At 45.2% G+C, this 13208-nt stretch overlaps 1 protein-coding gene across 3 annotated transcripts in view; it reads left to right on the plus strand.

Moving 5' to 3' along the window:
• Positions 1 to 8203, plus strand: part of ANKRD6 (ankyrin repeat domain 6) — a 206192-nt gene extending 197989 nt beyond the window's left edge. For all 3 annotated transcript variants that reach the window (XM_062186503.1, XM_062186505.1, XM_062186504.1), the window contains 4 exons: positions 419 to 571; positions 4568 to 4681; positions 5530 to 5656; positions 6781 to 8203. In XM_062186503.1, the coding sequence (XP_062042487.1) occupies positions 419 to 571; positions 4568 to 4681; positions 5530 to 5656; positions 6781 to 7319 (933 nt within the window). In that variant the 3' untranslated portion in view covers positions 7320 to 8203. The remainder of the gene's footprint in view (positions 1 to 418; positions 572 to 4567; positions 4682 to 5529; positions 5657 to 6780) is intronic.
• Positions 8204 to 13208: the final 5005 nt, after the last annotated feature.

Raw genomic sequence — 13208 nt, forward strand, 5'->3', positions numbered from 1 at the left:
AGCTCTGTGTCTGTCTCTGCCTCTCTAACAAAAATATCTGTTGGAAGAATGAACAAAGGAGGATGGCCTTGTGGCATAGCGGGTAAAGCCACCACCTGCAGTGCCAGCATCCCAGATGGGTGCTGGTTTGTGTCCCGGCTACTCCACTACCAATCCAGCTCCCTGCTAATGCTCCTGGGATAGCAGCGGAAAATGGCCCAAGAGCTTGGGCCCCTGCTACCCACATGGGAGACCCAGAGGAGGCTCCTGGCTCCTGGCTCCTGGCCTCGGCTGTTCACTTGGGAAGTGAACCAGTGGATGGAAGATTCTCTCTCTCTCTTTCCCCCTCCCTCCCTTCACTGTCTACAACTCTACCTTTCAAATAAGTTAATCATTAAAAAGAGTGAACAAGGAATTCATTCCCTTGTTTCTCTCACAGGCACCACTCAATGGTTGTCGGTGTGAACCTCTGATCAACAAGCTGGAGAATCAGCTGGAAGCCACCGTGGAGGAGATCAAGGCAGAGCTGGGATCGGTGCAGGATAAAATGAACACGAAGCTGGGGCACATGGAGAGCAAGACCCAGCACCAGGTAAGCCAGTGGCCCAGCTCACAGAAGGTGATGTCAGAAGAGAACGGAGTTTACCCCCTGCCCCAAAAGCTGCTGGCAGGCTGGCAGGCAAGAGGCCTGCTTGTGCAGTTTCGTCACAGCACATTTATTTAGAATTTTTAGGGTCACCTTTAGACTGCTTCTGACTATGCAAGTAATCTATCTCCACTACGATGCATTTTAAACAATATGAGAATTAGAAATATAAATCCCCTGTAAGTCCCTTGCTATGAAAAAGTACTATTTTGGAGTATTTACTCCCTGTCTTTTATATGTTGATGTGCTCTGCACCCCTTCTCCCTTGCACAATAAATTAGAGTAATGGTGTCTAACTTGTTTCCTTTTCCCAACATGTTATTTGGGAAACTGTCAGACATACAGCAGAGACTGAAGGGTGGCACAGTGAACGCACCTGTGGTCTGCTGGCCTGGGTCCAGCGGCTGTCACTGGATGGCTGGCTGTCCTGTCTCGCGCCCTCCCATGCTGATCTACCTGCACACCCTCCTGCTGGCTCCTGCACGCACCTCAGAGTGCACTGGCTGGCAATCAGGACGTCCTCCTGTTGCCACGCCTGAGAAACTGAACAGCGAGTGTCAGGTCTCCAGTTCCCACTCACACTCTCGCGGTTGTCCCCGGCTGTTTTGTTTACAGCTGGTTTGTGTTTTGAGTCTCTGTGCAGGACCCAGGGAAGGCTCCCTGTGGGGTGTTTGACTATTAGAGTCTGTGGTCTCTCATCATCCAGACTCTTATCATCCCTGACTCTTTTTCTACCTTTATCTCTCCCGTGATGCTAACTTTTGAGAGCATCCACGCAAACTAGCTGTTTTGTAGGATATCCTGTATCTGGGTTTGCCCGAGAGTTTCTTCCTGGTGGTGTTTAATTCCTCTAGCTCCATATTTGGGGAACTGAAAGGTAGGTCTAGAGCACTGGGTCTCTGAGCTGAGTTCCCTGGGCCAGCAGCATTAGCATCACCTGGGGCTTTGTGGGGAAGAAAGGAGAAGCAAATTCCAAGCCTCACTCTGAATCCACTGGGTTGAATTTAAGTGTTTAATAATAAACTCAGGGAGTGGTGTTCATCAGCCTATTTTTTCTTTTTTCTTTTTAAGCAAGATTTATTTTTTTAAGATTTTATTTAATTGAGAGGTAGAGTTACAGAGAGAGGCAGAGGCAGAGAGAAAAGTCTTCCATCTGCTGGTTTACTCTCCAGATGGCTGCAATGGCCAGGGCTGAGCTGACCGAAAGCCAGGAGCCAGGAGCTTCTTCCAGGTCTCCCACACTGTTGTAGGGGCCCAAGCACTTGGGCCATTTTCCACTGCTTTCTCAGGCCATAGCAGAGAGCTGGATCAGAAGAGGAGCAACTGGGACATGAACTGGTGCCATATGGGATGCCAGCACTGCAGGTGGAGGCTTAGCCCACTAGTCCATGGTGCTGGCGCCAATGATCAACCTATGTAATAATAAGACCTCCAGGGGGTGCTCATGTATGCTAAAGTTTGAAACTGTATCTAGCAAGAATGCTGTTTAGTGATGTGTTTATCTTGCTTTAAAGGCAGAGTGAGTGAGAGAGAGAAATCCATTGGTTCACTTTCAAATGGCTGCAACAGCCAGGGCTGGGCCAGGCCAAAGCCAGGAGCCTGGAGCTCCATCCAGGACTCCCACATGGGTGGCAGGGGCCCAAGTACTTGAGCCATCATCTGCCTCCCATGAAGCATTAGCAGGAAGCTAGATCAAAAGCAGAGTGAACAGGACTTAAACCAGCACTCTGACATGGGAAGTGGGCATTCCGAGTGGCAGCTTAACCTGCTGTGCCACAATGCTTGCCCCATTCCAGAATACTAATGTAATGTGATTTGTTTAGCCACTTCTTGCTTAGACTTTAATGTTGCTTATAGCTTTTCACTCATAAATAATTCTGTGATAAACATTTTTTAAAAAAATTTTATTTATTTGAGAGGTAGAGCTATAGACAGTGAGAGGGAGAGACAGAGAGAGAGGTCTTCCTTCTGTTGTTTCACCCCCCAGATGGCCGCAACGGCTGGAGCTGCGCCAATCCGAAGCCAGGAGCCAGGTGCTTCTTCCCAGTCTCCCATGTAGGTGCAGGGGCCCAAACACTTGGGCCATCTCTACTGCTTTCCTAGATCATAGCAGAGAGCTGGATTAGAAGAGGAGCGACCAGGACTGGTGCCCATATGCGATGCCGGTGCCACAGGCAGAGGATTAACCTACTGCGCCAGCCACCTGTGATAAATACTTATATGCATAAACTTTTGACTTCTCAGATTATTTGATTGAATTAAGATAACTGGGTTCAAAGTTATTATGCTTAATGCTCTTAGTAGATATTGACAAATTAATATAAAGGCTGAATCAATTAACATCCTACCAACAGTATTTGAGTTTGTCTCAGACCTTTGCCATTACTTAATGTTATCTTTTTTTAAAAGTTTTTGCTAAATTAAGGAATTTTGCTGTTTTAAATTTCATGTTTACTGGTGAGGTTACAGATTTTAAAGTTTGGGGCTGGTGTTGTGGCTTAGCAGGTTAAGCCACCAGCTGGGACACCAGCATCCCATATGGGTGCTGGTTCGTGTCCTGGCTGCTCCACTTCTGAACCAGCTCCCTGCTAATGTTCCTTGGAAAGCAGCAGAAGATGGCCCAAGTGCTTGGACCCCTGTCACACACATGGGAGGACCAGATGAAGTGTCTGGCCTCCTGGCTTTGTCCTGGCCCTGCCCTGGCTGTTGTGGCCATTTGAGGAATGAATCAGAGAATGGAAGATCTCTCTATGTCTCTCTCTGTCTCTCCATCTCTCTTTGTAACTCTGCCTTTCAAATAAATAAATAAACCTTCAAATACATTTTAAAAAAAGATTTTCAGGTTTATTTGATATTTTCATTTTATGGAAAGACCACTTAAAATATATTTTAGGACCATATATATTAGTTAAGACTGGTTTTTTGGTTTTTGTTTGTATAAAAAAAGCCACTTCTGCTAGCCTGAGCCCAGAGAGGAAGGTATCGATGGATATGCGCTGTGTCAGGGATCTCTCTTCAGGTCAAGGAGGGTGACAGCTTCCCAAATCACAGGGAAAGGGCTCTGGCCCGGGATGAGTCGGGTATCCATTCACACCTGAGCTAGTCCACCTGGGCCTGAGAACAAAGCCACGCACAGCCACGCACACACGTGGCCGTTCCTGGGGAGGACCACTCCATAGGAAGAGAGTGAGGAGGAGCAGGAGTGGGCCAAGCCGCCAGGTGTGGAGCTCGGAATGCTAAGTGTATCTCTGAGGAGCTCATCAGTGATCAAAGTCCCCTTCTCTCCTAGGGACCTTGTAGGAAGCAGAGCAAGTGTGGCCCTGCTACGCATTAGGGCCCTGCAGAAATGTTAGGATGGAGGGGGACCGCGGAAGAGTGTGACTGAGAGATGATGGTCCCTTGTTCTTTGAAGCAATCCTTTCCGCCCCTCCCACACCCTTCTCACACATGCTTTGACTACTTCTGGGGAAGCACTAAAAATAGCTGCTCCTTGCAAAAGCTGGAGAACAGCCCTGCGTATCCAGCTTGCTTCACTACCTCTTGGGCAGCTGTTAACACTGCAATGAGAAAGGGAGGTGGAGGGAGTGACTCTATACATTTAGAAATGTTTTTTTTCCCCCTTGGAGATAATGTTCCAAAGTCTATAACAATTTTTTTTTGCCTACAAGGTCTGCGTGTTCTCAAGTTGTATATTTGCTGTATATTCACAGTCTTTAACTCATTAGGACCTTAAAAAAGTGAAAAAGAAATGGGCCATATGGAAACATGCTCAGGAATTCTGAGAAACTAGAGTTCCATTGCAGCCACCTAGAAACAGAACAGCAAGAAGAGCAGGTGTTTGCCTGCTCGGGCCCTGCCGGGCCCCCCTGAGCCCAGCCTCAGGAGTCCAGGAGCAGGGCCCATCCTTAGGTCAGCACGCACTGTGTTCCCCTTGGATCCCAGATGCGCGTTTTGGACAAGCTCATGCTTGAGCGACTCTCGGCAGAGAGAACGGAGTGCCTGAACCGCCTGCAGCAGCACGTGGACACAGAGAAGCACGAGGGAGAGAAGCGACAGGTAAGAGCCAGGAGCTGCCAGCCCCTCACCCAGGACTGAGTCTGAAGATGCAGGGGCTGAGTGCGTTCCATGGCGTATCATTATCTTTTACCCTTTAGTAACTTCATGTTCATTTTTGGGTGAAAGCCTACGCTTGCTTGCTTTTTTTAAATTTTTTATTGGCATGCATTGCTTGTACAGTTTTACAGGTATCATACAATATTTAAACCCCAGTATATAGCATCAACTGATAGCATATCCATTTCCATTTCCCTATATTTTCCTTTTTGTAAAATTTTATGTAAGTTAGACAAGTTTGATATATTTCATATATACAGATTTGGGATACTTTCCACCCTACCCTTCCTCCCGCCCATGCTCCAACCCTTCTTCCTCCTCCCTCTCCCATTCCCACTTTTAATTTTTACAAAGATCTAGCATGCCATTATTGTAAACCTTAAAGGAAGTTCACAGAAGGGAACCGCTGTGTATCATTGGGGGTCATTACATGTTGGAGGAGGATGCATTTCCTGCCTTCAGAGAGTTTACTGTCTACAGGGACAGCAGGCATGGAACAAGAACTCCTGAGTGTGTGAGAACTCGTGATTTTACTACACAGCTTGGTTTGGAAGATCGGAGTGGCTTTGGGTCTTTGGGTTTGAGGTGGCTCTAAGTCACTTGGTGAAGATGGCAGATGGCTCTCAGCCCCGGTGCTAGGTGTAGCCTGTGGAAGGAGGGATAAGCTGTCACTTTTGGGTTTGTTGAGATGATATCTTTAACCATAATTGAAAAATCCACTCTTGATGGGTTAATCTGTAAACAGTGTGTCACAATCACCTGACTGTTTTGTGTACTAAATATTTTTTCAGATCTCCTTAGTGGATGAATTGAAAACCTGGTGCATGTTAAAGATTCAGAATCTGGAGCTGAAGCTTTCTGGAGATTCCAGAGCCTGCAGGGCTAAGTCCACACCATCGACTTGCGAGTCCTCCACAGGTAACCCACATGCAGAGTGCCCTTCCGTCCAGAGGTAACACAGCCCGCGGATCCTGTTCTCTCCTGCATCTGAAGCAGAGTGTTTGACAGGGCTTGGAAGACACTGGAGTGTGGAGTGAGCTCTGTGTAGCAAGGGCCATGTTTCACTCATGAATTGTATATCCAGTTCCTATACAGGAATGAACCACTCTCCCGTTAACTGCTCCAACATACCCAAATGAGGGATCCCAGTGGTAACAGTGCCTCGGGTATGGTGTTGACGGTGCCCAAGTGGGCTCCAGAGAGGAGGGTGATGGATGGCCGTCTGACTCCTCGGCAGGGTTCACTTGCCGCCCTTGGTGCCTTTATCCCTTCTCCTCCTCCAGTGGCCTTTTACCTTCGTGCAGCCATGCAGAGCCTCATTCAGCAGGAGTTCATGTACTGAGCTTGCCCCATGTGGTAGACGAGATGTATCCAGCAAAGCATCTTTACATTAGCCACAGTGATTACATTTGGTGTGAACTTTGAGGACACTCAGAGTTTTGGTCACTAGACCTCCAAGTGGTTTGTGTTACCCACAAACCATCTCTGGAACTGTGGTTTTATCTTCTTTTTGCCAAAAACCCTGGGAAACATCGTGTGCAACTTTTGCATTCTAGGAGTTAGGTGTGGGGCTTTTCATGGAGCTCTGGGTATGGGGAATGAAACCACCTTTCTAGACTGGCATTTGGGTCGAGGAATGAGTATCCTGGCTTTATGGCCCAGGAACCAGGGAATGGGGACATTCGTTCTCATAGATAAACGCCTGGCTCTGCTCTGAGTCGCTCGGTGAAGTTGTGTCATCCTTGGGCATCAGGAAATTGGAGCCAGGGCCTTCCAGGGTAGAATGAGACAGACTGGGGGAAAGACCAGCTCATTTTTTGGCTTACATGCATGAAAGCCCTGACTATTCAGGATGATAATCGGGGGAGAGAGGGCTTCACAAAAGCTGAGAAAAGCTCCAGAGAAGTTGCACCTGCTGGATGGTGACCTAGAAAGCCAGGGAGTTTCCAGGATTCCAGGACTCTCAAGCGCACGCTGCCCCCAGCCACAGACCAGCGTGAATGGGCCTCAGCTTTGACGATCTGTTTTCCTTCTGCCACCAGGTGTGGAGCCATCAGTGGTGACAGCGGGTCCAGTAGCGGCTTCTGACACTTCCTCTCAGGTAGTTAGGCCCAAGGAAAAGGCCCTGCACTCTGGTGCCACCCACAGACTGCAGCAGGAGCCGTCTTCCTCTGACTGTACAGGCGCCCGTCTGAGGAACGTCAAAGTTCAGGCAGCCTTGCTGCCCTTGAACGAAGCAGCCAAAGGTGACCAGCAGGCCGGGCCCTGTGTCAATAGAGGCACCCAAACCAAGAAGTCTGGAAAAAGCGGGCAGGCGAGGCATCGGGCCCAGCAGCCAGCAGCAGGTGGCGAGCAGCCCACCCCTCACACCCGAGACACCTCCCAGGCCCTGGAGCTCACCCAGTACTTTTTTGAGGCCGTTTCTACCCAGATGGAGAAGTGGTATGAAAGGAAGATAGAGGAAGCACGGAGCCAGGCCAATCAGAAAGCCCAGCAAGACAAGGCCACGCTGAAGGAACACATCAAAAGCCTGGAGGAAGAACTTTCCAAACTCAGGACTAAGGTACAGAAGGAAAATTAGGGCCCGGAAAGTGGAGCGAGTTCCAGTTTTGCAACTGCAGAGTCGCTGTGCTTAAGGAGTCAATGACTGTACACGCAGCAGACTTGCCTATCAAAAAGCCACTAGTGTCTCAGATGGGCCAGACAACATGCTTCCCATGCCTTGAAGTTATGAAGACTTCGACAGTTCAGCTGAAACCAGGGGAAGCTTGCTTAGGGTCAGGTTTCATTACGAACCTGAAACCTCATTCCAGGTTCACCTGAAGTCCAGAAGCTCAGATTAAGCAAGCCACGCTAAGAAACTGAATGATGTCTAAGCCTAAACCCCAAACTTCCGGATATATGAAATAATGCAAGGGAAAAGCAAGAAAAACACTAATCCCCTGTGAACTGAAGTTGTCATTCATGTAAATTTAAACATACCTGCTGTGCCTAGATGAGAGTATTGTTCTGGGAGGGAGCTGTAACCCTGAGATGTGCTAAGCTAATCTCTTGTTCTCAAATCCATAATTTTTAGACTTTTGACATTTTAGCCAGGTAGAAATTTATCAGACATATTTTGAGGGGAAAAAGATTTTCACAATGTCATAAGACCCAGTATACCTTAAGATAAATTTTTTTGAAAAAAAAAATGAGTGATTGGATAAGCACTAAAAATGTTAATAATGAGCTCACGTGAGAACAGTTTCTGTATTTTTCAACCAAAAAAATCCTTAAGCATAGTGATTTTAAAACACATGAACAGAAAAACAGAAAAAGCATTCGCGTAGCCATGACCTGAAACTTCTATAACCTACCCATAATCAAGCTGTTATCTTAAAGGAGCTTTCTGATTTTCAGATTATGAATCTATATTTTATAAAGCAGTAAGGCTATTTCCTCAAAGTGTTTCATTCTAAATTACCACTGAACAACCTCAAAAGCTTCCCACTGCCTTGCGGTGACTATATCAAGGTAAAGAATTCAGTGTTTTGATTGAGACCCCACTGTTTCCCAGCTTCATGGAACACTGAAAATTTTACTTTGCCCCAATATGAGATAAGAACAAAGAAACAAAGTTACAAAAGTAGCCTGCCTATGTGGAAATCCTGGTTTAATTATCTTTCAAGGTTCCTGTCTCTTTCAGTGTGGGGATTTTATTCCTCCTTTCAAAATTCCATGTAGGCACAGAAACTTCAATTCTGATGCAAATCACAGGAACCTAACATCTGTTGCCCACAAACTGACTTCTTGGGAACACTAAAACAAAGACAAAAACTCAAACAGTGTGCTTTCACTTGCTTTGTCACGCTCAGTTTTGGTTACAGACATTGCTTTCCAAGAGCAATTTAGTAGACGTACTGTTGTCGAATCTGAAGACGGAATGAGTTTGATGTTACCTCAAGTTCACTTTCCTATGTCTGTAAGCCTGTCTGGTTCCTCAGCTGCCATGAGGGAGCCCGCCCTCCCCCCAGTCACTGGGTTACCCATCTGGAGGCACTTCAGTCTTTCCATTTCCCTGTTTGTTCCTGATGCACAACCACAGAATTGTAGGTCGAGACGGTGCCTTCAGTTTGGACATCACTAACGTGAGTTTATTGGGAACTGCCTAATACTCAAGTCCTGAGAGGGTGAGGAAGGCGTGCTGCAAGCAAGAGTTACTTCCACTTATCACAGTACTTCCTGTTACCTGGAGTACCCTTGTTGCCACATGCTGAAAACAGATTGTAGCTACCAAGTCTAGACCACCCAGTGCTTAGCTGGGACTATTTTGACTTCAGAAGCAGGTGTCTTACTGAGAAGTGGATGTTCTGGTCAGAGTCACAGTTTGGAAAGATCCTGGGGAGGAATGAGAAAGGTCATGTGGACCCAGGCTGGCAGACTACTGGAATCTTCTCTTGGTTCTCCTCCGTAGAAAACCAGCAGAGGCAAGGAGACAGAATAAGATCGGTCAGCCTCCTAACTCCAGGGATGACAACCTCCGAATTAAGACCAGTGCCAACAGCGCTGTATGTTCAACTACTGTGTTTGGTTTGTTTTTGTTCCGTGGCATTATTGAAAAGTTAACTGCAGGTCTGGTGTGGACTTTTCCATGTTTCTCCCTTGTGCTCTCTGCTAAAATTAGGAAATGCCTCAACTGTACTTCTCCCCAAAAATGTAACAATGTGTAGCCTGTCACGTGGGCTGTGTTTCAAAATGAGGCTGAAACTTTCAATAACTTGGGGGGAAATGGTGTAAAACACAAAAAGTTGTACAATATTATAATTTCGCATTGAGTATACTAAATATCTGATAGATTGAATGCATTAGTTCTAATCTTTTGACTTTGGGAGCCAAGATAAAGGAAGTGATATTTTCATGTTTATACCTTATTTTTTGAGTCAAATGTTGATATATTTGAAAGGCATGTTGTATTCTATTTAATATTTTTATTACCTTGAATTTGTGTCTCTTCCAAGAATTAGACATTGTCCTCAATACTATGGATCCTTATTAAACTCCTTATTTTAAAAAAAATGAAAGTATGAACACTTTGTTTAGCTTGAACTTTCATTTGCCATGGTGAACTGAGTTTTATGTTTCCTGAGAGTGCCTTAACTCAACCACACTTTACTTTGTGTCTATAAAAGTGTAATTTAGAGTAAACACATCTGCATTAAAGTCAAGATCAGGTGCATCACATCAAAACAAAACAAAGCTGCTATTACATGGCAAGATTTCTCAGTGTAAGCTCAAATAAATGTTCAAACAGTTGACCATTGGGGAAATACTGAACAAAGGGGAAAACATCATTTGTCACAGTTAAGCAATATGTAAGCTCTACGCTACACTTTTGAGTAATAAATTGTTCCTGCAAATTAAACCCATTTCTTGTGAAATGTGGATTATAAAAATAAATCAAGTAAGATTTAAAAGACAAAATTATTTTTAAAGAAATAACCTTTTTTTAAAAAATTTATCTTATTTTTATTTTTTGACAGGCAGAGTGGACAGTGAGAGAGACAGAGAGAAAGGTCTTCCTTTGCCGTTGGTTCACCCTCCAATGGCCGACACGGCTAGTGCGCTGCGGCCGGCGCACCGCGCTGATCCAATGGCAGGAGCCAGGTGCTTCTCCTGGTCTCCCATGGGGTGCAGGGCCCAAGCACTTGGGCCATCCTCCACTGCACTCCCTGGCCACAGCAGAGAGCTGGCCTGGAAGAGGGGCAACCGGGACAGAATCCAGCACCCCGACCGGGGCTAGAACCTGGTGTGCCGGCGCCGCAAGGCAGAGGATTAGCCTAGTGAGCCGCGGCGCCGGCCAAGAAATAACCTTTTAAAATGCATTTTATGAATAGTAAAACAGAAATATTTTTATTTGTAACTTGAGTGATTCTTTCCCTTGTCAATTTAATGTGAATATTTCAACTTAAATCTGTGGGTTACAAAAGACACAGTATAGCAAGTTGTTCTAAAGTAAGAGTGGATGGGGTGATTAACCATCCGCCTGCGGCGCCAGCATCCCATATGGGCACAGGCTCTAGTCCTTGCTGCTCCTCTTCCAATCTAGCTCTCTGCTATGGCCTGGGAAAGCAGTAGAAGATGGCCCAAGTCCTTGGGCCCCTGCACCCACGTGGGAGACCCCAAAGAAGCTCCTGGCTTCAGATCTGCTCAGCTCCAGCTGTTGTGGCCATTTCAGGAGTGAACCAGCGGATAGATGATCTCTCTCTGTTTCACCCTCTCACTGTCTGTAACTCTACCTCTCAAATAAATAAATAAAATCTTTTTAAAAAAAATACAATGATACACTTTTCAGTAAACAAAATCGATCATGACTTTTTTTCCCAGATGCCTGTTGGTGCTGGTGTCAATCACGACTATTGAATGACTTAATAATTTAACTTAATGGTTATTAACTGAAATGCTATTTTTTCAAATGAGTTATTTATTTGAAAGGCAGAGTTACATGGTGGGGTGCGGGGAGGGAGAGAAAGAGATATTGAGAGATCCTTTATCCACTGGTTCATTTACCAAATGGCCACAACAGCTGGAGCTGAGCAGATCTGAAGCCAGGAGCCAGGAGCTTCTTTGGGGTCTCCCACGTGGGTGCAGGGGCCCAAGGACTTGGGCCATCATCTGCTGCTTTCCCAGCCACATTAGGAAGCTGGATCGGAAGTGGAGCCGCCGGGTCTCGAACTGGCGCCCACATGGGATGCCTGCTATACCACAACACCAACCCCCTTAAATGCTGTTTAATAGGCTGTTTCCTTGCTTGAGAAAACGAACTATGTCGTTTCTATTTTGGCAAAGTGAGCCTTTTTGATCCTCTTAGGGCCTTATTCTACTTAATTTGACTTTTTCAAAGTAGATGTGGGATATTTCCCTATGTTTTAAAGAGCATTTTCCTTACATATTCATAGACAGATAGTTCAGGGAGGTATGGGTCTCTGCCTCCTAACAGTGCTGGTGTGATTCTAACACAAATAGCAGAGAGTTAAGTTAGCAAGTCAGCTGTTTCTATGCAGGCATATCCACAGCAATCACATTTTTAAAATGGGAGAATGATACAGGAACAATCAAGTCATTGTATATAAATTGCTTTATGGGGGCCAGAGTTGCAATACAGGGAGTTAAGCTGCTGCCTGCAACACTGACATCCCATAAGCACTAGTTCTGGTCCTGGATGCTCCACTTCCTACCCAGCTCCCTGCTAATGAACTTGGGAAAGCAGCAGAGGATGGCCCAAGTCTTGGGCCTCCACCACCTACATGGGAAACTTGGTGGAGTTCCAGGTTCCTGGCTTCAGTCTGACCCAGCCCAAGCCATTGTGGCCATTTGGGGAGTGAATCAGTAGATGGAAATGCTCTGTCTCCTCCCCCCAAACTGTGCCTTTCAAATCAATAAATCTTTTTTTTTAATCATTATATAATAGCCTTAGCCACTTAATGCTACAATGCTACAAAGTTTTTGTACTTAAACCCTTTTATTGTAGTTCAAACATCTCAATATTCAAACATCTGAAAATAAGCTAAGCAAAAACGTAACATTCAGATCAGAATACAGTTTATAGGCAACACCCAGAAAATTTGTCTAATCTAGCATACTGATAAAGAACACTGTATTATGAATAAAATGTGTTTCTTAATGGCTATGGTTGCATACCTGAGAAGAAGCTGCTGAATAAACCTCTCGGGCTAAACAAGACTTGGCCTATCATGCAGATGGAATAATCAAAGGATGTAAGTAAACACAGTAAACTTTTTTCCAAATAAAAGTAAATGCACATACATTACATTAATCTTAGCCTCTGGAAAGTAAGAATTCAATTCTCAGTGTTTGACCTATTTTGAAAATCAAAACAGAATAACCCCTAGGTTTATTAGGTTCTTTTTGAGACAATCTCATCATGTACATCACAAATGTTCGTTAGGTCCTCCATGTACACAACTACAAACAACACACTGACACACTTCATACATAAGAGAGTGACATTTTTACTCTCAAAATTTTATTAGCCTATATTTTTGTATGCATGTCACACACACAAACTTCAGTTTACAGAACTGTCAATTCCAGAAAATTCTACAAGTTTTCACTTTCACCAAATGAATCGTGTGAGTTTGGTCTTGAAAAAGTGTCTGGAAGTCAGCTTTGGTTGTGTGTCTCTGATGTGTGCTTCAAATTTTTTTTTCTGCCTCTGGGGTAGACCCTAATGTACTAATGTGCCAAGGATCTTCCTTAATGATTTTTTTTTAACCCCTTTCACCTAGATTCTGAGATTAGCCACAGAAGTTTTATCTGGAAGTTGTCTAAAGTCTCCCTTCTTCCTTTTGGTAAGTGTTTCAGTGTGTTCATTAAGCTTCTTTCTCATCCCTAACCAAGATCTGAACTAGTGGTGACCCTCTTGGAGAGGCCTCTCTCAAGCCATAACATAACTGAAGAATCCACAGTGATT

This window comes from Lepus europaeus, chromosome 3 (assembly GCF_033115175.1).
Source record: "Lepus europaeus isolate LE1 chromosome 3, mLepTim1.pri, whole genome shotgun sequence".
NCBI lineage: Eukaryota > Metazoa > Chordata > Mammalia > Lagomorpha > Leporidae > Lepus > Lepus europaeus.